At 38.4% G+C, this 27419-nt stretch overlaps 1 protein-coding gene across 2 annotated transcripts in view; it reads right to left on the bottom strand.

Annotated features, from left to right (window-relative positions):
* The window catches only part of smid (nuclear valosin-containing protein-like smid), a 274423-nt gene that overhangs the window by 151468 nt on the left and 95536 nt on the right, over positions 1–27419 (bottom strand). For both annotated transcript variants that reach the window (XR_010861817.2, XM_067159588.2), the window contains exon 5: positions 12014–12164. Coding sequence is in view for 1 of the 2 variants with exons in the window: in XM_067159588.2 (XP_067015689.2) it covers positions 12014–12164 (151 nt within the window). In the remaining variant the exon portion in view is untranslated. The remainder of the gene's footprint in view (positions 1–12013; positions 12165–27419) is intronic.

Here is a 27419-nt window from a genome sequence, read left to right on the forward strand (position 1 = left end):
TTTCTACTTCTTGAAATGTTGGAGGATCTATGTTATTAAATTTGGTTTTTATTGGAGCATTTGTATTAATTTGTAATAGTTCCTTAGGTTCTTCACAGTTCAAAAGTTTACCGAGTGCTTTTGCCATAATCCTCCATGGCTCACAGAACAGGGTATCATTCTATGCAGGAGAGTATCTTCTACCGTAATGCAGCATTGTGTTGGCATATTGCTGGACAATAAAGGTCATCAGCAAATCATAAAGAGTTTAAACTTAAATTTTGTTTGGATCTTCCAACTTTTACAGTATGTTCTTTGGGTTGACCCTGTATTATAAATTGAGGAGCTAGATGCAATAACAGTGTAAGTCTACTTACGCTGTTATTGCATGAATACCGTTTTCAAATTTCCCGGTCCCTTCACTACAACCCAGTCCAGGTCTTAGTTCGCTAGGGTGCCGCTAGAGGTCAGGAGCTCACTAAACCTTGTAACATGCGCTACGCTGTTATTGCATGAAGCATGCTTCACGAGCGGCACATTCAGTTGCCGCCAGTTCTTTGGCTGGAGAAGATGTCAGCGAGCGGAAGAGAAGGTTATGTGGCTGATGCTGATATTTCTATTGACGTCACTTCTGATACATCAGTAGGAAGTGATTCAGAAGTATTTGATGCTACTGACTGTTTAGATGGCAGTTTTAAGCCCAGGTGCAGGGGAAGAAAAAGGATGAAAGATTCTGATTCATGGAAAAGAAATATTGTAAAACGTGCAAGAAATAGTGGCAGAAGTTACATTTCTCAATCGGAAAGAAAAAATTTAGGAAAGTGGATAAATGTTGCAGAAAAGGTAGGTTCTTATTTACAAGATCAGTTGGTTTTAGTCTACCTAGCGTTAATAAATATAATGAATCAGAACATTATTTCATTTTATTAATATAGTGGTGTTGTGATGTAGGATGTAAAAAAGTGTGGTGTAAAAGCAGACAAAAGGGTTGATGTTCTTTCACTAATGAAATACTTAAAACCTGTAAATATCAAGTGGTATGTGAAAGTCATGTCTGTGTGTAATGATTCCCTAGAGTCTGCTAATGCAGCATGTGAAGATAAACCATCCTGATTTTGGTCAATGATGCCGTATTTCAGTATTTCATACAAGTAAGACACACAATGTCTGAATCCCAACTGTATACTTTGTGATCTGTTTTTTGTTTCTTTTCTTTTCTTTTAGGTTTAGTGAATCACTTTGTAAATGAAAACTGGAATAAAAGTTGCTCAGAAAGGAATGTTTCTAATTTTATAACAAATCAAATATTTGTTGGGGAGGGGGCAATTACCGTAGCCTAATACCATAGTTGGGTAGAGCACTGTAACAAACCTCTTTCGGCCCTTTACGCAATAAAGAATGAAAAGGGTGAATATTAAATAAAGAATAAGCTTTATTTTTTTACCATTCTTAGTTGACAATTTTTTTTTTTTTTTTTTTTTTTTTAAGGAATTTGTTCTTAATTTTAGTAAGTTTAGACATTTTGGAGAACTGAGGTGGGATACACTGCCACTTTTGTTCCTCTATAGTGGGCAATCATGCTCTCCTAACTCCCTGATCAATACTGGTGTATGGCAAAATGTAATATTCCTGCTCTTCATGCAATAACAGCATATAAACAGAAATTTTAAATAACCCTGCCTTTCTTATTAGCTAACTGATCAATAAAATTGTTTAGGAAATACATTTTTTGGCTTATATAAATGTCTTTAAAAGAAATTCAGGTTGATTCCTAATATTACTTTTAACTCTTCTTCTTCTTCTTCTTCTTCTTCTTCTTCTTCTTCTTCTTCTTCTTCTTCTTCTTCTTCTTCTTGCGTTACGGCCTCTGTAGGACCACGGACAGCTCCTTCATGGATTGCATTTTCTTCTTCTCCTCCCAGAACCTCTTCATCCTTTCTCTTCTTCTCTCCCGCTCTTCTTCCGAGATATTCAGTATCCTCTTCTCTTGTCTACTCCACTGGTGACTCTCAATCCTTTTCCTGTATCCATCCCTATCGTTGATCTCTGGCATATTAGTCGGTATGTACTTCCTTTTCCAATTTTCCTTTTCTTCCACCTTGATCCCCAATTCTGACCAATCTTTCCGGAGTTCAACTACCCACTTGGTTCCTGTCTTTCCTCGTGTCCTCGCTGTTGTTTCCCATACTCTTTTCGTCATTCTATCCATATTCATCCTGATTACATGTCCCGCAAACCGTGCTCTTTTCAGTCTGATTTCTTCTGAGATTGTCCTCATGTTCCGGTATAGTTCTTCCCTGGGTCTCCTCATTACTTTTAACTCAGAACATTTATAAACTTTAAGCTTCTGTTTCTCAAAATAACGTAAGTCTACTTACGCTGTTATTGCATCCAACTCCTCAATTCTAATGCACAATTAAATAGTAATGGTGATGAACGGTCTCCTTGTCTTAAACCTGCTTTAATAAAAAATTATTCAGAAACCTCTCCTCTAAATTTTATTTTTGATATGGTATTAGTGAAAGTAAGTTCTATCAGATATTTACTAGATATTTAAAGATAGGCCTATGGTAGTCTCTGTCAGCACTGCTGTTTTCGCCTGCAGAACTTGAAGCCTCATCATTGGGCTCCAAAATGCATAATTTTTCATCTTGTCCATTGTGTTTAAAATGGTGCTTTTCTTTGAACGATTTCATGAGGGTACCCTCAGGAATGCGATCCCATGCATCTTTCATCCAAAAACATATAAGCGCGAACTTCAGTCTCCTTATTTTGCTTGTACGCGTCATGCTGTGATTAGACCTTTTCAGGTTGGGGTTACTTGTTTTCAACTACTACTTCTGCCACTTCCTCGTCACATACATAGGCAAATGGCAGTTTTTTTTTTTTTTTTTTTTTTTTTTTTTTTTTTTTTTTTTTTTTTTTTTTTTTTTTTTCCTACAAGAATACTATTATGTGCCATTTTTCCATTTTCACCTTTCAACATTAATGTAGGAGGTGCATATTTCTGTAGTTGTCTTCACAAAATGTTATAATAGTTTCTAGAATTGGTGTTATGATAATTAACTTTAATGGAGTTTATTATATCCTCATGAAATTCTCTCTAAATATTTCTAATATTTTGTGAGAATTTCTTCCTGATATTTTTTAGGTTGATAGCATTTTCATCTGATTTATGGGCTTGGAACTTGAACCATGCCTGATGTCTCTCTTCATGAATTTCATCACATTCTGTCGTCCACCAGGCATGCTTTTTGCAAGGGTTGAATGGAGCTAAAATTTCAGCTTGTGTTTTGAGAACTGGGATTAATTCTTCAAGGTCATATGTCAGTTTTATTGTTTGCATGACTTTCTTATATTTGTAATTTTTATTAACTGGTGTGGGTCATAATTCCTCTTTACTTTATTAATTTTGATATTCATCTTCTTTAATGGTGTGAATTTAAGTTAAATTTTTACAATGTACTGATCAGAACCAGTATCTATTCCTTTTAATACTTTCCTTATGGAAAAATTTATCCATACAACCATGGTCTAGCTGTCATTCCCCTTTCCTCCAATCAGGATGCTTCCAAGTTTTAAGCTTGTTTGTTTTCCTTTTGAAATATGTTGATGCAAAGTTCAACAAGTCGTTAGCTATTCTTGTTTTTAAATTCATGTGGAGCCCATTTTCCTATTATATCTCCATACTTTTCTTCCCTATGGTTCATGTTGTGGGTTACTGTAGTCACGTCCTAGTTTGTGAACCATGAACAAATGCTGAGTGACCTAGTAAGTTGTCCTGAGAGTCGGGATACCCATTGCTATGGAATGGGAGTGGGCATCTCGGACATATTCTGAGTAATGGCCCTCCTTGTGCTCAGGCAGCTAGGACTATACAATACACCAGTGGTCCATAACCCGTTAGAGGAGAGATCCTCACTTGGACTATGTGTAAGTAGGATAGCATCATGCTTCATGAATTTACCGAGCTCAGAACATTTTAAGCAAGCCTCGGACCTATGGGAGTAATGGAGTCCCTCTCCCATTTGACAGGCGAGGGACTCCTTGGAAACAACTTGGCGAACAAAATGGAATTCGATGGGGAGCGATCAATATTAATGGGGCTTATGGAAAAAAAAAAAGGTAGAACTGGCTGAGTCAGCAAAGAGGATGCATCTGGATGTGCTAGGAGTAAGTGATATTCAGGTAAGGGGAGATAATGAGGAATAGATAGGAAATTATAAAGTGTACTTGACGGGTGTTGGAAAGGGAAGGGCAGAGTCTGGGGTAGGGCTCTTTATCAGGAATACCACTGCACGCAACATAGTTTCTGTTAGGCACGTAAATGAGCGAATGATGTGGGTAGATTTGGCAGTTGGAGGAATTACGATTTGAATTGTCCCACAATGGCACATCGGCAAAAGTTAAGTCCCGATCGTGAAAAAACTTGAAAAACACATTGAGGTACACATAAAAAAGATGTCAGCATCAATTTTGGGTTCCATCATTCATTACGGCGTTAACTAAGGGGCCTAAAAGTTGCGACATTTCAAGTTCCGCGCAATCAGCGATGAATACCCGCTGTCCCGCCTCTGCACCTTCTCCCCTCCCACTCCAACTGATTCTCCACGCACGTTTCCCTTCTCCCCGCACTTGCCGGTTGCTTAGCTGTTGAACGGGACCGGCACTATACTTTGCTTCTTTTCGTACTATAATTATTGAAATCCTTTAAATAACGTTCCATTTCACACATAATGATAATAAATAATCTAAACTAATATACCCATATTTCATTCATGTGTTATATTTCCATTCCTGCTAATTCCGGTGAGTTGTCACATTCGTGGGTACAACTCTGAGTCAAGTACCACCGGGCGTGGTCAAACGTGGGATGGGGTACCGCATTCCACCCACACTTAAATTATTTACTTCTAAAACGCCTTAAAGCTATCGATAGTGTCCTTTAGTGGACATACATATGAAATTAATTAAATCAAATCACCCACCACTAAATAAATCTCCCACCTTTAAACAATGTTAAATACCTTTTTATTTAAAAAAAATTACATGCCCGGGTAGAGGATCTCAACGAATGTAATGAGATTTGGTACCTCAGGATATCAAAACCTGGTTACAGGTCCAGATCATCTTTTTATGTCCCCTTCCCCTCACCCATATTTTGTACGCTATCAGTTGTCATAACGAAACGACATCGCGGACGACAAAAACAACAACAATTATAAACTCCGAGTTTGAAACTACTGGTTTTTTCCGTATTGTGTACTCTGGTATAAGGAATAGGCCTATAGGTAGAATGTTTTTATTTGTGCTTGTACTGAACGATTTATTTATGTTTTGCAGTGACAGACACATTTGAATTGCAGTAATGGTTTTCGAATATACTGTAAATCAATTTAATGCATAGGCAAGTTTGATGTGCGTATGATATGAAATGTAGTAAAGTTTGACGTAATAAGAAAAGCCTTGAAAAATAAAAAAGATGTGCATTTATATATGCAGTAGATATACAGTAATCACAGGCAGACCTGTAGTCTTACTTTACCGGTAACTGTGCGTTATAGCTGACAAAGGTCTATGTATTCAACAAGTACCGATATCACACTACACACACACACACACACTACATTGGCAGTTACATACGCAAAAATTTAAATGGCTATTGTACGAATTGTTACAACAACATACAATTACAAGGCAACACAATAAATTACTCTGTATACATTACATCGGGCAAATTCCTCGTCAATAACCGATAGTAAACAAAAACAATCTTTGGTCTATTCGAAACATTAAAAAATAGTGAAAAGAAAACTGAAACAAAACACAGTTAACAACAGACACCATACTTTTTTTTGCTAATTGCTTTACTTCGCACCAACACGGATAGGTCTTATGGCAACGATTGGATAGGAAATGCCTAGGAGTTGGAAGGAAGCGGCCATGGCCTTAATTAAGGTACATCCCCAGCATTTGCCTGGTGTGAAATGGGAAACCAGGGCTGCCAACAGTGGGATTCGAACCCACTATCTCCCGGATACAAGTTCACAGCCGCGTGTCTCTAACCGCACGGCCAACTCGCCCGGTGCAAACGTTTTCATAAATATCTCAGAAAATGTAAACTGACTAATACAATGTGGAAATTACAAAGGAGAGATATAAGGAAGGCTGATAGAGTACGCGAAGTGTGGCACCGGTTCTCTTCAACAGCTAAGCAGATGGGCAGGCGCGGGGAGAAGGGAAACGTGTGGTGGCGAACCAGAAGGAGGGATGGAGGTGTGTAGGTGAGGAGGTGCAGAGCTGTGGTACAAAGCAGACAGTGTGCCGGCTTGGCCAGCAGGTATTCATCCCTGTTCACAAGGAACTTGGAAATGTTGCAAATTTCAGGCCCCTTTGTTAACGCCTTAATGAATGATGGCACCCAAAATTGATGCTGACATCTTTTTTTACGTGTACCTCAATGTGTTTTCCAAGTTTCATCGCTATCAGCGACTTAACCATTGCCGATGTTTCCTTGTCAGTGTATTCACCATATGAGGGTGCAGATGAGGATGAAGTTGACAAGTTTTATGAAGCATTGAGTGACATCGTGGTCAGGGTCAACAGCAAGGATACAACAGTGCTAATGCGATTTAATTGTGAGAGTTGGAAACAGAACTGAAGGATACCAAAGGGGGATTGGTAAATGTGGGGAAGGTATGGAAGCTAATGGGTAGGGGCCTTATTTTTTGGTGAAATACAACTGTTGATTTCGGTGTTAAAACTGACACTATTTCGATAGGTATTTCGTGAAATAAATTGTTATACTGATTGATATTTCCTGCGAAATCTTCTTTGTAGTAGCGTATGGGGTAAATGTAACTAACTTTGTGATAAGGGGTCTTAAAGTAAACTCTTGTAATGTATCATTGTTATTAAATCCTAGAAAAACCAAATATTCAAATTGTTATAGAAATAAATATATAAATCACTGACACTTCGAAATGAAGTTAGGTGATCTGCCATGTGATATACATGTATACATAGCCTACAGTTTAGACGTTGAATTACTTGTCTCCAAAGTACAAACTAAGCATGGTTTCAACATTATCAGGATGCAGAGTTGTGCGACAGTCAGAAAGTGTCTTTGTGTAAGCAGAGAAGCTCCTCTCGCTGACCACATTAGACATCGGAAACCATAATGCTTGTGAACACTCGGATGCACATTCACTGTGGTATTTTGTAAAACCTCCTAAAACTTTGCTAACACCGTCTTCTTTCACTCCCTCAACCAGATGTGCTTTCATTGCATTTTGCAAAGTCATATAGCTCTGGAAGATGTTCATGGATATACTCTTTTTTCCCCGGTCAGGGATGAGTAGCCCGTATGGTTAATTGGCAGGTTCGATCCTGGCTCAGTCCGGTGATATTTGAAGGAGTTCAAATACGTCAGTCTCGTGTCACTAGTTTACTGGCACGTAAAAGAACTCCTGCGGGACAACATTCCGATATCTCAGTGTCTCCGGAAAATGTAAAAGTGGTTAGTGGGACGTAAAAACAATAACATTACTACTACTAAAGCAGGCGATTTATTTACAATAGGCCTACCAATACAGTCATATTTTACAGTAAAGACAGTATTATTTATCTTTCCTTTTATATTCATTCTATTCCTTATGCCAGATTTATCCTATTTTTCTAGAGGCATGCTGGCTTGAATGAATGGTTTTTTTTTGTGTCTATTACAAATTGCGCTCTATAATTTTTCAACACCTTTACGATCTGTAAAGTATCGCCGATTGTTATTTGCCACTTAGAATTATGTTCATTTGCTTCATTCCGATTCTCTGCAGTATAAATCGCACGTTTCAACTTTACAAATATTACCGGTACACTATTGATACATTAGAATCTTTCTTGCAGCATCAAATACATAGAAACCCTCAATGTTGTATTCTTCGGCACTCAAAAAACTTGTTGTGACTTCAGTTTTCGGCATTTTTATACCTAAATGTTGGACATTTGCCGATAATTGTTAGTCAATAACGAACTTTCATTGCGCACTGCTGTTTCTACGACCGGTCTTGTATCTTGTTACGACCACAACGCTATTTGCTGTAATCGATAACAGATATTGATTTTTATCGACTGCCTTAGAGATCGCGGAACTGAATACACGTACTTTCGATACACAGTGTGTACCGCTTTGTGTGCATTTGATCTATCAAGCGCTATCAAGCAAATGAAGAGAAAACTACGATAGTCAAGTTCTCAGAAACATTTAAATGTTTATTGGAGAGCTTTTCCAGTGCCATATTGAATTTTTTGCACCAAGTGGTGTGTATTTCGTGATTATTTGCGCAATTCGCGCAATAAATAAAATTTCACGATATTTCGTGAGTTCATTTTGCTAAAATATGGTATTTTTAGTACCTGGGAAGTCATATATAGACAAGAACGAAGATATAAAAAAAAACTCGTGCATATTGTTATTACCAAAAAATACGGCCCCTACTAATGGGAATGGGAAGCGTTTGCTGGACTTCTGTGCTAGTATGGGTTTAGCTGTTACGAATACATTCTTCAAGCATAAGGCTATTCACCGCTACACACTGGAGGCTAGGGGCACCAGATCCAAAAACAGACTACATCTCACCCGACTTCAAATTCAGGAAATCTGTTAGGAATGTACGAGATTTCCAGGGATTTTTCAATGATACAGACTACTATCTGATCCGTAGTGAACTAAGTATCTCTAGGTCTAGCGTAGAGAAAGTGAAATCTGTCTGCAAACGAAGAAGGATGAGGAAATTAGACAGAAGTACATTGATATGATTAGTGAGAAGTTTTGAACAGTAGACAGTAAGCAGGTTCAGGATATAGGAAGAGAATGGGTGGCATACAGGGATGTTTTAATAGAAACAGCAAGGAACAACTGTGTGTAAAGATGGGAAAAGGCGAAAATCTTGGTGGAATGAAGAAGGCTTATCAGAAATGGCTCCAAACAAGGGCGGAGCCAGACAGGGATTTGTACGCAGATGAAAGAAACAAGAGCGAAACAAATAGTAGTTGAATCCAAAAAGTAGTCGTGGAAAGATTTTGGTAATAACCTGGAAAGGCTAGGTCAAGCAGCTAGGAAACCTTTCTGGACAGTAATAATCTTAGGAAGGGAGGAAAAAAGGAAATGAACAGTGTTTTGAGTAATTCAGTTAAACTCATAATAGATCCCAGGGAATCACTGGAGAGGTGGAGGGAATATTTTGAACATCTTCTCAACGTAAAAGGAAATCTTCCTGGTGGTGTTGCAAACAGCCAAGCTCATTGGGAGGAGGAAAATAATGTTTGTGAAATTAAGCTTGAGGAAGTGGAAAGGATGGTAAATAATCTCCATTGTCATGAAGCAGCAGGAATAGATGAAATCAGACCTGAAATGGTGAAGTATAGTGGGAAGGAAGGGATGAAATGGCTTCATAGAGTAGTAAGATTAGCATGGAGTGTTGGTAAGGTACCTTCAGATTGGACAAAAGCAGTAATTGCACCTATCTATAAGCAAGGAAACAGGAAGTATTGCAACAGCTATCGAGGTATCACATTGATTAATATACCATACAAGGTATTCACTGGCATCTTGGAAGGGAGGGTGCCATCAGTAGTTGAGAGGAAGTTGGATGAAAACCAGTGTGGTTTCAGACCACAGAGGGGCTGTCGGGATCAGATTTTCAGTATGCGCCAGGTAATTGAAAAATGCTACGAGAGGAATAGGCAGTTGTGTTTATGTTTCGCAGAAATAGAGAAAGCATATGACAGGGTACAGAGGGAAAAGATGTTTGCCATACTGGGGAACTATGGAATTAAAGGTAGATTATTAAAATCAATCAAAGGCATTTATGTTGACAATTGGGCTTCAATGAGAATTGATGGTAAAATGAGTTCTTGGTTCAGGGTACGTACAGGGGTTAGACAAGGCTGTAATCTTTCACCTTAGCTGTTCGTAGTTCACATTGATCATCCGCTGAAAGGCATAAAATGGCAAGGAGGGATTCAGTTAGGTGGAAATGTACTAAGCAGTCTGGCCTATGCTGACGACTTGGGTCTTAATGGCAGATTGTGCAGAAAGAATAATGGACTCTGTTATGGAGGGTTAGAGAAGTAGAGGGAGACCAAGACGACGATGGTTAGAATCAGTTTTAACGATTTAAAGATAAGAGGTATAGAACTAAATTAGACCACAGCACTAGTTGCAAATAGAGGATAATGGCAACATTTAGTAAATTCACAGTCTTGCAGACTGAACGCTGAAAGACATAACAGTCTTTAATGATAATGTATGTATGTATGTATGTAGGTAGGTAGGGGCTGCCTGGCCGAGGCGGTAAAGGCGTGCTCGGTTCGCCCGGAAGGACGTGGGTTCGAATCCCCGCCAGGAAGTCGTAAAATTTTAGAAACAAGATTTCTACTTCCGGAGGTGCACATGGCCCTGAGGTTCACTCAGCCTACACCAAAAATGAGTACCAGGTTAATTCCTGGGGGCAAAGGCAACCGGTCATAGAGCTAACCACTCTACATCATCAACTGCCGAGGTTACGGATAGTGTAAGCCTTTACCTTCCACTCCCCCAAGGGCCTTCATGGCCTGTACGGAGATGACTTTGCTTTGACTTTGCTATGTATGTATGTATGTTTTTCCCTTCCTAATTGGGCATTAAAGTCCCCTAATAAAATTTTAACATTACTTTTATTTACTTTGTTCATTATGTGTTCAAGGAGATCCCAATATGTATCCATTTCTTTCTTTGTTCATGTTTGAACATTTTTTCATTAGTAGGGGCATTTATTAGTGTATAAATAATTATTGTTTGTTGTTTTAAAGGTGAGAGTTGCAATCCTTTGTGACAATCAATTATAGAATCTATTATTTTTAAATTCACTATATATCCTGTTCCAACCTCTTTGGTCAGGTGTCCTATCATAAATTCTATGACCTTGTGGTTTAAAAGGTTCTTCATCATGTGTCTCATTTCTTCAAGGCACACTATTAAAATTTTTTGTACATCTATAAAAGTCTTGAGTCTTTCAATTTTACAGAGAGAATTAATATTGTGTGTTGAAATGTAGTTCATTTGTGGATGTTTAATCCTCTTAAGTTTAAGTTGGTTGCAAATGCTCCGAATCATTGCTGTCTCTCAGTTAGCTACCCACCGAATCCGAAGTAGCCTTCTCCTTAAGCCTGATTGGACAGGACGGTGGAATTATTTTCCTAAAAGACTTTGCCATATTGACTATCGAAGGAAATGAACCTCAAGTGGAGCAAGCTCCGATTTACAACTATGGTTGTTAACCACAGAGGTCGTGGTGTGTTTGGTCCGCGAGAGCTCTTTTTTTTTTTTTTTTTTTTTTTTTTTTTTTTTTTTTTTTTAGCTCAAGTCCGCCGGTGAGGACCACCCGCTATCCGCCATCTGGGACGTGCCCTGTCAGAGTATCACCTCTCTGCATGTTACGACACTGTAGTAAGTAGGTTAACAATAATAATAATAATAATAATAATAATAATAATAATAATAATAATAATAATAATAATAATAATAATAATCTGAAAGACATCTAAATTTTAGGGTTGAAAACTTGAAGAAACACCTTGTTGCTATGGTTAATAAATAATAAACAGAATTAAAAGGGGGAGCCCAGGTTTTGTATGATTTTTCTTTGAAAATAATATTTGCTATTTAAAAATATACTGTATTTTTTTTACTGTTACATGTTTTAATGTTAACATATTCCACATGCGTTGTTGTCTGTTTTCTTTAATGCCTGAATACCTGGTCTCTACTAATAACCTACTTGTGATATCTCAACTGGTGGGTATTAAGTAATTAGCCTACTAGTTATACACTGAGATGAAATTGTTGTAGACAATGTATCAGTGGGAAATCACACAGAACTACTTCCAGGATGGTCGAGAGTAAGATACTTCAATGCACAAGTTAAACCCAAATGAGAATCACAGAAAAAAGTATGCAGTAATAACATTGCAAAAAAAATTTTTTTAATATACTTACAATCTGCGAGGCTGGGGTGGCATTGGTAGATGTAGTAACAGTGGGATGGGTCTCTGAAGTATTCTCTTTTCCTTTCCCCTTTTTGTTGGCCTCATCTTCATCACTACTGATGTTAATCAGTTCTTTATCTTCATTTCCTCTTGAGTGAACCCTGGAAACAAACATCGATAGTTTTTAAACTAGTCATTCAAAGATTTCTAACATCTTTGTTTCTCATCCTAAATTCTACGATTGTTTCCAGCTGTTAGTAATAAAATATAGAGATTCATATAAAAAGATGATTTGCTAGAATTATGTAAGACAGTACCAGTATGAGTAAAAATGGTGCACTGTACAGAACAGAATATGGGCAAACTCGAGAAACACTCCGAGGTTTATGATGTTGAAATGGCTGTCGGAGACTCCAGGTCCTGTCCTTGCCCCAGAAATATTTCCACAGACATCTACAGCAAATTCCCAATTACACTGCATGCAGGTTATTCGATTTGTGGGTTATTTTATAACGTAAAAATAAAGAATAAATAAACGTAATTTAGTGTACTTTTTCTACTCCGGAGCTAGGATTTCTCTAAGCTGAACTGTTAAGAAATGTAGCTTTTATGACTGCAACTAATCCCATATTGCACAACAATATAGCAGCACCGTTATTGGTCTAGCATATCAGTGAAAACTGTATATTTCTCTTGTTAATCAATCTGTATGGTCTTCAGTTTTATCTTGTGCGATACAGCAGGGTGGGGGGGGGGGTGAGAAGGGAGAGTCAGTTGCTATGTTGGCAGCAGATAATGAAACAAGAGTATAAACTGTCCACAATTTTAAGAAAAGATGGAGGATTTTGAAAAACAGTGATAGCAGTGGAAGACCTTCAAAAAAACAAATGTTTTTAAAAGTCTACATATGAAGAGTTCTATGTTGCACTTCTGCTTGCTTGTGATGCTTGTTGTTTTAAGGGGCCTAACATCGAAGGTCATCGGCCCTGTTGCACTTCTACGGTGGTTCTACAGTGGTTCCAATGAAAAGGGCAAAAGGAGTTATCACTGGTACAGTATGTACACAGAAAGCCATGTTGTCCCATGAATTTCCATTGAATTGGATTATCCATGTTTTCGGTGTCCACATCCTACGGACAATCATACTTTCAACTCTTTCATCTTCAAATCACGATAATTCATAACTTCAAGAAAAATCGAGACAATTATATCAGCTTCTCTAGAACAACTCTTATTGCTGAAATGAGATATTAAAAAGAATGTTTACTGAGTAAAGAAGGTAAGAATGTACTAACTTACTATATTACAGAAAGAAATCTAAAGCCTAAAACCTTCAAAACAGTACAGATTTACCACAGAAAGTATTTTAACCCATAATTCTCAAAATTTTGTCAATATGGTTAACTACAAGACAAATAGCAACAAAAAAAAAATGGATGATGAGGCATGCGGCATGCTCTGTTTGGCACCACCTGTGTACACATACATTAAGATTTTGGATAGAAAAAAAGTTGTGCAAATTAAATTTTAAATGTTTGCACTACAACATTTATTTGTAAATCCAATATTAAGGGTGTAATATGTGCTCGATTAATAGAGTGATATTGTTATACATCCGGGTGTCTCCTGGGCAACGAACTAGGACTCTTCCTAGACAGCAGATTCTCTCACACCAGAAGTAACAGAGTTATTTAATATGAGATTCAACAAATGGTTCTTTTCAGAACCAACCTTAACAGTCATTTCGGTTAACATTGAAGGCATAACATCTTGTAAAGAACAACTTTTGTATGAACTTTGTCGCGACAATCAGTGTGATGTTCTATGTGTTCAGGAAACACACAGAGATACGAAGCAGAAACGCCCATTTGTTCCTGGCATGAAACTGATTGCTGAAAGACCACACACTCTATATGGAGGTGCCATTTTTGTGAAGCCGAATTTAGAAGTCAGAAGTGCTTGCCAGTCAGATGAAAACAATACTGAAATTATCACCGTTGAGCTAAGTAACTGTGTAATCACCTCAGTTTATAAACCACCTGCAGCAGAATTTTCCTTCATTTCACCCCACAATTTTGATAAAAGTAAAGCCTCCATTGTTACAGGTGATTTCAACAGTCACAGCCATGTATGGGGTTACATACATGAGGACAAGAATGATGAGACAGTTCTCTAGTGGGCTGAAAATTTCTAGCCACTTTGCTAGAAGAATATTACAAGAAATATGAACTTGAGCCTTTTAGCAAAGAAACATCAATCCTTGCACAAAACATTCTTTCCTCAGTATCAATGGCTAAAAGGGATGAGTGGAAAAAATTAATGACAGATTGTGACATGAGCAAAAGCAGTCAGAAGGCCTGGAGACTATTACGTCATCTCAATAATGACAATACCCAAGCCAGTACATATGCTAACATAAAGGCAGATCAAATTGCCCATCAGTTGCTAGTAAATGGAAAATCAACCCGATCTAGAAAGCTAGATAAAAAACCAATAACACAGAAGCAAAACCAAGAGAGCAACATCCTATCTCCACCATTTACTGAAGCTGAACTGGAATCAGCACTGAGGGAGTGCAAATTGGGAAAAGCAGCTGGACTAGACGACATTCGAGTAGAGCAGATCAAGAATTTTGGTCCCGTTACGAGGTGATGGCTACTGGAATTAATGAATATCTGTGTCCAAGAATGCAAGATTCCCAAAATCTGGCGGAAGGCTAGAGTCATTGCTATCCCTAAACCAGGCAAAGATTGGCTGGATTCCTAAAGCTATAGGCCTATTTCCTTGCTCTGTCACCTGTACAAGGTCCCGGAGAGGCTCATTCTTCATAGACTGATAGGAAAGGTGGAGTCATCTCTCATACCACAGCAAGCTGGATTCCGAGAAGAAAAAGTTGCACATCACACAGCATAATGAGGATGACTTCGAGAATCGGCTCATTACAGGCGCTGTTTTCATTGATCTTTCTGCAGCTTATGACACAGTCAACCATCGGCTTCTTCTAACAAAATTATATGACATCACCAAAGACTTCCATCTAATGTGCAACATTAAAAATATTCTCCAAAAACAAAGATTCTTTGTGGAATTTTAGGGAAAAAGAAGCAGATGGAGAACACAGAAGAATGGGTTACCGCAAGGCAGTGTGCTCACACCACTGTTATTCAACATCTACACTAACGATCAGCCTCTACCTGAAGGTACCCAGAGGTTTGTCTATGCTGATGATTGTGCAGTCACTGCTCAGGCCAACTGTTTTGAAAAGGTAGAACAGACTTTATCCAAAGCTCTGAAAGAATTTACCAACTACTACAGTGAAAATGACTTGAAGCCAAATCCTGCCAAAACTCATAGCTGTGTATTTCATCTCAATAACAAAAAAGCAGCTAAAACCCAACAAATCATCTGGGAAGGAATCCCTCTTCAACACTGTTCGACTCCAAAATGTCTGGGAGCGACTCTGGACCATATGCTTACGTATAAGAAGCATTGCCTAAACATGAAACAAAAAGTGTCTGCCAGAAACAACATAGTGCGGAAACTTCGAGGCACCGCCTAGGGAGCTCACCCTTGCACTGTGAGAACAAGCGCGCTAGCACTGTGCTACACCACTGATGAGTATGCATGCTCCGTGTGGCACAAGTCCAGCCGTGCCAAAAACATAGATGTAGCACTAAATGACACCTGCCACATTATCACAGGTTGTTTAAAACCTACTCCCATAAATAAACTCCACTGCCTCGCTGGTATAGCACCACCTGAAATCCGACGCGAGATTGCTGCTAGTTATGAGAAAAGCAAGGCTATGACTATGGAAGCCCATCCTTTGTATGCCTGTCAACCAGCACATCCTAGGCTAAAATCAAGAAAGAGCTTCTTGACAACCACTGAAGCTCTTAAAGGAACACCACAACAAGCAAGAATCTCAATGTGGCAGTAAAAATGCCAACATTTGAGAGAATGGATGGTTCGAAAGGAAGAATTTCCTCCTGGACATTCTGAAAAGTGGACAACATGGAAGGCTCTCAAGCGATTACGCTCCAGTACCACGAGATGCAAGACCAACTTACAGAAATGGGGCCTTCCTGTGGGGACAGTTTACTGCAAGTGTGGTACTAAGCAGACTAACGAGCATCTTCTACTGTGTCCAAATGGGCTTGTCGTGGCCAATTTTTGGTCAACCAATGTTTAAAATTTCCTCTGTTAATTTTTGTCTTGTTTACTTTGTACTTCTGACACGATAAATAAATAAATAAATAAATAAATATTACTAAAATGTTTACCTTTAATCACATAAACCATACATATCTATTTCACTCACTATACAAAACATTTACGTAAAATATAAAAGATCGGCCTAGGCAATGCAGCAACAAAAGTACTAAATGAAACAAACATCAACAGGGGTAGATCATGAACGGATGAAATCCAATTATTCACTTAATCTTACCTCATTAAATACAAATGTGACAAGAAGTTATGGCAAGATTGAACATACATTAAGTATATGATTCCAATTTAATTTAATAAAAAAAGTTTTTAATATATTAAATAACTACAATTACAATCTAATAAACATACCTTGTCATTCTCCACAATTATTTTTATATTAAGATACAGCATCTGAAATGATAGTTTTAATGACCTTTCAGAATAATCTGTAGGACACTTACTCATGCCATCAACAACCCCCTTTTTTGTTTTGTTTTTAATAATAATTCCCAATTTAACTCCGCCATTGTCCGGTCCCAAGTCCGGAATGAGAAAGGAGGAGGGTTTGCTGGTCTGGCACCCAGCTGTAAAATTGCCAACGCCGAGTGTTGGGTGGCGGGAAATAACCTGACTCCCTAAGGGGGCCAACGGCTTTGGGCAAATGAGCCCCTTTGGGTGGAGTGATGGTCCCCACAGTGGAGGAAATGCCACTGGAATCCATTATGCAGCATCTGTTCTCCAGGTTAGGGGCGGCTGCACAAGGCGTCTGTACTCCAGAGGAGCGGCCTCATTATCACCTCACTGGATCACATCCAGAGTTGTAATTCGGGACCTAGTCCCACACAGGTGACACCTTGACAGTCAACCATGGAAGGTCTTTTAAGGAATACTCCACTGGCTGAACCAAGAGTTCAGAGAAGGCAACATTCGGATAGGGTGGGCTGCCACCTGAAAGATACCGTGAAGTCGGAGGCACGCACGGAAATACCCCAGTACTACATACACGAATGAGACAAAATCAAGAATCAAACCACAGCAGATAACATACTTCTCTACACACAACATAAACTCACTCATGCAAACCGGTAAACTAAAAGTGATCACCGACATAATGGACCAACACAAAATTCTTATCATGGGATTACAGGAAATTAGAAACACTGACCATGATGCCTTGGAATCTCAAGAGTACAGACTTTATAAAGGTATACCCGGGAAGATAGTGATGAAGAATGTCCCACAATTTGGAACAGGATTTTTGGTCAGCCTTAAAATAATAAACTCAGTTCAAGAATTCAGATCACAGTCTCCACGACCCTCAACGCTCACCTTAAAGGCATCTAATAAAATCTATACTATAATAAATGCCCATGCTCCCACTAATGATAAAAACAACTCCTCAAAAGACCAGGAGGAAACAGGAGAATTTTGGGACCTATTGGACCAGACCATAGATAATATCCCCAAACACCATATAAAATTATTAATAGGTGACTTCAACGCTCAACTAGGCAGAGAAAGAAAATACCGTGACATCATCGGAAAATGGCCAGCACACAAGAAAACAAATAAAAATGGAGAGAGACTAGTTGACCTGTGTAGAAACCATAATTTAATCTCAGAATCTACATGTTTTAAGAGGAAACCTCAAAAACTCAAAACATGGAAACACCCTGACTACACTAAAAGAGAATGGCAACTGGACCACGTCTGCATGGACAAATACCACCACAAAGAGATCTATAACGTCAAAGTCCTCCGAGGAATGGACACAGGTTCAGATCACTACGTAGTTAAAATTAAAATTAAACTCACTCCCCAGAGGAGACAACAAAAGCAAGCCCTTAAAACTAAAAGAAAAATAGATCCTACCCAGCTAATCAACAACAAAAATTACCAGAAAGCAACTGAAAAAATAAAAATCACAGACAAACTTGAAGACTTAGTACACAACCTTAAACAAATTGCACAAGACCTAGCTCCAATTAAACCACGTAAAAAAACACCAATGGTGGAACAGTGAATGTGATGAAACAGTGGAGAAAAGACATCAGACATGGCTATTACATCAGTCCCAAAAGACAGAAATATCCTATCAAAAACTAGTAAAACAGAGAAAAGAAACTACCCAAGTCTTAAGAAGAATAAAAAGACAACATCATAAGGACACCCTGCAGTTAATTGAAGAACAGTTCAGTAAAACTAAATCAAGGGACTACTACAAAACCTTCAGAAAGCAGCTCCAAAAATATGAACCCCCGACCCTTCTGATGAAGGATGAAGATGGTAAGCTGGCCCATAACAATAAAGACAATGCAGAAATTCTGGCTAAACATTTCAACAAGCTTTTAAATTGTGAGGAACCTACACAACTCCTTCATTTGGACACCAACACCCCGATAAAAACATCACCAGAAAACATCAATCCCCCCACAATAAAGGAAGTCTACCAAGCTCTGAATAAATTAAAAAACTACAAAGCGCCAGGAGAAGATCAGACCTTTGCGGAAATCTGGAAATATGCAGGAATCTCAGCAAAAGTTGCCCTCCATCAACAACTTGTCTCTATCTGGATTAAAGAAGAACTACCAGAACACTGGACAACAGCCCTCATTCATCCTCTGCACAAAAAAGGGGACAAAACCGACCCTAATAACTACAGGGGAATCTCGCTCCTAGACATAACATACAAAATATTTTCAATAATCATCCTTAATAGGATAAGTTTACAACTTGAGAAAGAACTAGGAGAATATCAAGGAGGTTTCAGACCCTGGAGGACCTGTTCTGATCAGATCATGAGTCTTAAGTTGATAATGGACTATAACAGGAGAAGAAACAGAGATATGGTGATAACATTTGTAGATTTCAAGAAAGCTTATGATTGCATCCATAGAGAATCTCTGTTTAAAATTTTAAGACTCTCACCAATACCAAGTCAAAAGATTAAAACTGGACTACGGCAGGGAGATGGGCTCTCACCATTATTATATACTGTAATTGTGCTCTAGAAATGGTAATGAGGGAATGGTTAAGAAAATGTCCCCCCAAAATAAAGATTGGCCGAAAAATCAAAACAAATTGCCTGGGTTTTGCTGACGATTTAGCATTACTAGCAGTGGACATAAAAGAAGCAAAAACCCAGATATCAGAACTTCAAAACATTGCAAATAAAATTGGCCTCAAAATATCATTTGAAAAAACAGAAATTATGCCCCAAAAACCAACACAGCTAAAAGAAGTCACCATAAATGGTAATCAAATGAAAATAGTAACTCAGTTTAAATATCTTGGAGAAGTAATAACACATAACTTAAATGAAAAATTCTCAATCCAAGTAAGAACAAATAGATTAGCTAAAGCACAAAAATTAACATGGGATATCTACAAAAAGAAATGTCTATCAATAAATACAAAATAAAACACTACAACACAGTTATAAAACCGGGAGATACCTCATTTGCAAATAAAGAGATTTTGATTTTGATTTGATTTGAATATCCTCTAGCAGCAGTGGTAGAGTGCCTTCTAGAAACTGTATATAAGGTACACCAGTCAGTCTTTGTGGTCATTCCTAGCTATTGTAGTCACTACAAATGGAAAATTTTGTGCACAAACCTTGTGAAGAAAGTCAGGAAATCATGCATAATCATGAAATCTAACGATTTCACAAAATCACACCATTGGTGCCAATTTAGCACGAAAAATCACATTCACTATGAAATACTTGTAATAATAGTATTCTTGTAGAATAGAAAAAACCTTGCCATTTGCCTACGTATGTGACGAGGAAGTGGCAGAAGTAGTAATATAAAACGAGTAACCCCAACCTGAAAAGATCTAATCACAATAGGACGCCTACAAGCAAAATAAGGAGACTGAAGTTCGCGCTCGTATGTTTTTGGATTCAGGAATGCGATCCCATGCATCTTAATAAATTTATATTGTTTACAAAATTCTGCTTATAATATCTCCTGTACTACTTACAAATATAGTCAACTGATATACAATATGTGGAATTACTTCAAATGATACTATACAACTGGTATACGATTAATATTTACATTGCATTTATTTATTTACTTTTTTTTTTTTCCCCCCCCGTTCTGGATCCTAAGTAGCATAACGACCAGCTGCGTCTTAACCAGAGCCCCATTTGCCACCACTTTTCAGAGTTCCTGAAGGGCCTTCACAGCTACCGTAGCGGTCCCAGGGCCCTTGAAGTCCCCACTGTACTTCACCCCTACAGGCAGTCCCCTACTTTGGCTGTCCAAACTCCTTATACCAGGGCATGTTACATAATTTGCACAACACTTTTGCTTTGGAATCAAATACATAACATTCTCATGCATATTCTAATGCATGAGAGTGCACCACAATGTGTCCACGGCTTCTCCATGACTTGAAATGCCCCAGAACAGACGACAACACAAAACAAACGCAAGAACATGCAACCAGATATGCTGCACATCGTCAACTTCAGACACGTGGAAATTGATACAAGAAGTCAATGGGAAGCCGGAATTCAATCTAAAACAGAAGAAAAGTGGAATATTATATGCTGGTAAAACTGAAGAAATGACTAATTACGGTATAACAAGTATTGTAAGAAACATTTCAAATTATTTTACTAGACATTTAAAGATAGGCCTATGGGAGTCTCTGTCAGCACTGCTGTATTCACCTGCAAATTGGTCTTAGAAAATGGTGCACATTCTTACAGCAGGTGTTCGAAATATCCACCATTGATGGTAATACATGCTGGGCACTTTCGGAGAAAATTCTCTCAGTACCTCGGTGTTTTGCTCGTTATCCTGAGCAGCTTCCAAGACACGTTCCTGGAGCTCTTGCAGGGTTTTCGTGTCTGCGATACACCTTAGATTTCATGAACACCCAGAAAGAAGTAATCTAAGGAGTTTAGATCGGAGCTTCTTGCTAGCCAGCTGATAGGGCCTAAATGCCCAATCCATCACTGCTGATAGGTGGCATCCAGGTGGTGGTGCACTGCGTTAGTAATATGGGGGTGAGAGGATACTCAATCATGTTAGAACCAAATGTGCCATCAAATCCATCATAGGGGAAGATTTCCCTAAGTGTCCAGATATTTTGTCTTATTACCCTGACTTTCCAGAATGTGGACACTATGTTGTAGACAAAGGCGTGACACATGCTCTCAGATTCTCCTCTCAGACTATGGAGAAACGCAATCTTGGCGTTTTGACCTTGTCTGACATTGTGCATGTGCAAACGGCAACTGTTCTAATTGTTCTTCCGGTGTTCCTGTATGATTACCTACTCCCCTCCAAAACAGAGCACATACAATATTTTCTCTTAGACATGTCCATATCTGCATTCCATGCAACCTATCCAAACCTCATTTACAACAAAGGAGCTACATCAGCATAAACATGAGACTAAGGACACTAAATGTAACATATATCACCAGATCCATAACAAACACTGTCATAACCAAATTTGAATTCAGGAAATCTGTTAGGAATGTACAGGTTTTCAGGCAGGGTGCAATGATTTAAAAAACCTATGATTTAAATCAGTTGTTTTTTATAATAAATATATATGATTATAATCAGTTGGCTGACTTATTATTATCTTCTTACCTGCTGTCCATTGCTGAAAATAAATATAAAATCAACTACTTAAAATCAGTTTGCTTTCTTATTGTTGTCCGATTGCTTGTGGTCTATTGGGTGGTGCTTTAGTACCCATTCCGCATGTTTGGAATCATAGAAAAATGATGTTTTACGATACCTGAAGTAGCAGAGAGGAGAGGTATTCAACAGCCCATCCCAAGAAGTTTTCTTACTTATATAGAAGAATCAAAAGCGAGACAGCGTACAACATTGCTGATATGAGTAATTATCAAATGTTTCCTCTCCGTCGAAGGACTCTTTAATATTCTTAAATATTTGTATGAGATTGAACATGCACGGATATAAATTGAGTTTAAGTGCAAGAACTGGTGAAGTCTGAAACAATACTAGTATGAAAGGCCTTATTATAGCATGCCTTCATCCAACACTGGGAAAAGTATTATGCATAGTAATAAAATTGGACACCAAGCTCAATGGCTGCAGTCGCTTAATTGCGGCCAGTATACAGTATTCAGGAGATAGTGGGTTCGAACCCCACTGTCTGCAGCCCTGAAGATGGTTTTCCGTGGTTTCCCATTTTCACACCAGGCGAATGCTGGGGCTGTACCTTAGTTAAGGCCATGGCCGCTTCCTTACCACTCCTAACTCCTTCCTCTCATATCGTCAGCATAAGACCTGTCTGTGTCAATGCGACGTACAGCAACTTGCAAAAAAAAAATAATAATAATAATAAGATTGACAAATAGCGAATGAAAATTGAGGTTGTGCAGTATAAGCAGTGTTCACAGCTAAGGATATAAAGCAATGAGAATAGTTGTAGGCGTAATTATTTACATGTTATTGTCTAACTCGCGCGGAAATGTTTTTTATGATAATGAGATTGAGCGAACTGTGAATGATAATGCTTAGGGTTTAAAGCGGCCTAACACTAGGTCATCGGCCCCGAACTGTGAATCAAAGTTGAGATTGTGTAGTTAAACGCCCGCCAAGTGGCAAGTGTAGTAAATATCAGTTTTGCACTGGTTGACTACGAGACATAAACTTGAAATTTAAAGCAAAATCATATGAAACCTTTCACTTACAACAGTTAACTAAATCCTGAACACCAAAAGGAAGATGAACTGCCAACTTAATACAACTAAATTGCACTGTACAACAATGAAAATATTTCAGGCCATAAAATAGCCTATTCTTACGTATTTCCACCTGGTGAATTCAAAAATCACCATGAAAATTATTGATTAGCTCTTACTTCGGAGATACAATGACATAATTTTTTTAGAGTCTACATTTTCAGTTTTGGGGAAAATTTGTTTTGGAATTTTGTGAAATGACAAACAACGTTCTAAAGTTGTTTGCAGGTTATAAACATAAGTACTGTTTGTTGCTGTGACTAAGTTTCTGTTTTAATTAGTGCAGAATTTCTGATTCTGGAGTGCTTTTAACGTGTAAAATTTGTTAAATCAACATGACACGGAAATGTGTAAATTCCGTGAATAATTCTTGTTACATTTGTGGTGAAATAACATTTTCATCACAGAAACGCAATCTGACGCCTCTTGTGAAGACTGCCTATCATCATTATTTTGGTATCAAGGTAGGGGACCAGGATAAGTCATGGGCTATACACATATGTTGCAACTCTTGTTAAGTTATACTACAAGAATGGATGAAAAATAAAAAAACGATCTATGGGTTTTGCTGTAACTATGGTTTGGCGGGACCCTACAAACCATACAGATGACTGCTATTTCTGCTTGACTCAACCATTAAGTCAGGATTGTCAATGAAAAGAGGAACCATTGGATATCCAAATCTTCGATCTGCTATTCGACCTATTCCACAATCAGATAGTTCACCAGTCCCTACCCCACCTCAAAATTATGAAATGGAAATAGAAAATGAAGACAGTGTAGAAGTAGAAGAACCCAACAAGCCCTACTCATCCCATGACCCTGATTTTGAGGAAAAAGATGATAAACCGCACAGACTGAGTCAAGCGGAATTGAGTGATCTCATTCGAGACCTTCACTTAACACAAGGCAGAACTTCTAGGGTCAAGACTAGAGAATGGAATCTTCTCCAACATGATGTCAGGGTCTCACAGTACAGACGTCAGAGGGAACTGCTTCCTTTTTTTTTTTTCCAGAAGAAAAACAATCTCGTTTTTGCCGCGACGTTAATGGTTTGATAAAAAGTTTTAATTTGAACCATGATCCAACTGAATGGAGCCTATTCATAGATGCCTCCAAGCTTAGTTTGAAAGCTGTATTACTTCACAACAGCAACCACCTTCCATCTATTCCTGTTGGTCATGCAGTTCACATGAAGGAGACTTATGCAAACATGACAGCCCTCCTCGGCGCAATCAAATACACTGAACACAAGTGGAAAATCTGTGGCGATCTAAAAGTCATAGCTGTACTCTTAGGAATGAAACTGGGATACACTAAATACTGCTGCTTTTTATGTATGTGGAACAGTAGGGATAGAAAGTTACATTATATTACAGCAGACTGGCCTACAAGAAACTTGAACTCAAGCGAGAAAAATGTTGTTGCTGAGCCTCTTGTGGACCCAAAAGATGTTCTTTTTCCACCCCTACATATAAAGCTCGGTTTGATGAAAAATTTTGTCAAAGGTAAGTACTTAAGAGACAAATTTCATACATTAAGTGATGCAAAAGTTAAGAAAGGTATTTTTGTTGGGCCACAAATTCACTGACTAACAAAGGATCCTGTGTTTGAACGAGTTTTGGAGGGGAAAGAAAAGGAAGCTTGGGAAGCCTTCAAGGGAATTATTCATGGATTTTTAGGCAACACAAGAGATGGTAACTACACTCAGTTGGCGACAGTACTTCTGCAAAAATACCATCACTCGAATGCAACATGTCTCTTAAAATCCACTTTCTCCACTCCCACCTAGACTTTTTCCCTCCTAGTTGTGGAGCTGTCAGTGATGAACACGGCGAAAGGTTCTATCAGGATATTTCTGTAATGGAACAAAGATATCAAGGCCGCTGGAATGCAGCAATGCTTGCGGATTACTGCGATTTCTGTGTAGGGATGTTCCATAACTCGCTTATAAGAGGCAAGCAAAAAAAAAAAAATGATTTCAATAAGCCACCACACGCTTCTCTTCAGACCCAACCACCTGTTAGGTATTCTATCAGTTTACAACTCTTAGAATGTTACTGTCATTTTAAAAGTTCCAAACAGACTTTCAATATAGTTGGCATATGTAATTAAAATGTATAGTTTTCTCTCGATCCGTTAAAATAAAAATCTGGCACAGCAAGAACACTTTCAAACATAAATAAACAGAGAGCTCTTCCTGCACGTGGATAGGATGATAGCTAAATGAATGTAGCCACGGTTGTTCCTGTGGATGAGTTTAATTCACGAGTACTGATTAACCCATCAGCTCCTGAAATAATTTTTTTCTCAAATTAATTTAATTACAATGATAAATAATAGGGGCGACAAAGCACTACCTTGTTGTAATCCCCTTTTTGTCTCAAACCAGTCTGACAGTCCAGAACCGACTTGTACACAGCTTCTGGTTTTCTCGTAAAGCACCTTAACTTTTGAAATTAGACTGTATCGAACTCAGAGCTTTCTCAGGCACTCCCAAATAAGCTCCCTTGGTATGCAGTCATAGGCCTTTTCAATGTCAAGGAACAGTAGATATAGAGGCTTCTCTTTTTCCCAATGTTTTTCCATTAGCATCCTGACAGAAAATATAAGATCTGTTGTTGATCTTCCAGGCCTAAAGCCATATTGCTCCTCTTTGAAAAGTGGTTCTATAATTTCTCGTAATCTATCCTCTATAATATTTTCCAGAATGTTTAGTCCATGACAGAGTAGAGTGATGCCACGGTAGTTGGTACATTTCCATCTGCTGCCTTTCCTGAACATAGGTACAATTATACCTTTCTTCCAGTCTTCTGGGATGGTATATTGCTGCCATACTACATTTAGGAGTCTATAAAGCCATTGGATTGCTGGGGTTCCTCCTGCTCTCAACATGTCCACACTTAACTCATCTATTCCTGCAGCTTTCTCTTTCTTCATACTTTTAAGGCTCTTCTCTATCTCCAGGCATGTGATTGGTGGCTCTATATTTTTACTGGTCTCTTCACTTTTTCCAGATTCTTCTTTGTTTTGAATTACATTTGATGCCTCTCAATTCAGGAGCTTGTTAAAGAAGGTCTCGAATTCTCTCCTGATTCCATCTTCCTCTCGTACTACTGATCCACTGTCCTGCTCTATTACCTTGATGTCTTCTAGGTTATTTTGCTTGTTTTTAATTACTCTGTAAAGAAGTTGCTTGTTTCCTCTGCTGTCCTCTTCCAACTTTTCCACAAACTCATCCCATTTTTTCTCTTTCTCTTCTCTTACTATCCTCTTAGCTGTAAGTTCTTTTTGCCCTGTAGAGTTCCTGTAGTTTAGTCATTTCTTGGCCACCTGGATCTTGTACATACATCTCTTTGCTTTTTCTTTGTCTAGCATCTTTTTTGCCCAATTTCTCTCTTTTATAGCCAATCTGACTCTGTCATTCCATCAAGGTGTCTCTTTGTCTTTCATGGTTGATCCTGGTACTCCACATAGGTCTTTAGATTCACCCACCACAGTCTCTTTAAAAAAAAATCCATTCTTCTCCTACTGTATTCATTTCCCCTTTTGGTAAGTGTCTCTGCATCTTTACTTTATATTCTTCCTTCCGCTTGGCTTCTTCTAATTTTCAAGTCTTCACTTTAAGTTTTCTTTTTCTTTTCTTCGGGGTTGTGTTAGCCACATGATTTAGGTCTGCAATCAATAATCTATGATCAGTGTCCATACTCTCACTGGGGATAATTTTGACATCAGTTACATATTTCCCTCCTCCTTTGCTAGTGATGATATAGTTGATGAGAGACTTATGTTTTCCATCCCAGCTATATATTGTTATCTCGTGGTTATCTTGTTTTTGGAAGAAGGTATTTTTCATGATCAATCCATTTCTTCTGCACAAATCAAGCAGTTGTTCGCATTCTGTATTGCTGTTCCCAAACCCATGAGGTCCCATGATTTCCTCATAACCAAGTCTGTCTGTCCCAACTTGTGCATACAAGTCCCCAATGATGATATTTTCTTCATCAATTATATCTTCTAGATCTTGACAAAACTGTTCCTTCTCTTGAGCACTACATCCAACCTGTGGTGCATATACCTGCACTACCGTGTAATTTGGGATAAACAAGAACCTCTCAAAACCAAGATGACGCTGTATAAATCATACTACACCCGTATCCTCGCATACAGCCTTGAAACCACTACATTAACAAGAAAGGACAACTCAAAACTCCAAGCAGCAGAAATGAAGTTCCTACGTACAATGATCCAGAAGACCAGGAGAGGTAAAATCAGGAATGAAAAAGTCAGAGCCAAGACTGAAGTGGTTTGGTCATGTCAAAAGAATGAGTGCCAATAGGTCTGCAAGAAAGGAGTATGAAAGAGAAATAAGGGGAAAGAGACCAGTAGGCAGACCTAGAGAAAAATGGACAGACTTAGTGAAAAAGGATGTAGAGGAGAGAGGTCAGAATTAGAGCGG

This window comes from Anabrus simplex, chromosome 1, assembly GCF_040414725.1.
Source record: "Anabrus simplex isolate iqAnaSimp1 chromosome 1, ASM4041472v1, whole genome shotgun sequence".
Taxonomy (NCBI): Eukaryota; Metazoa; Arthropoda; class Insecta; order Orthoptera; family Tettigoniidae; genus Anabrus; species Anabrus simplex.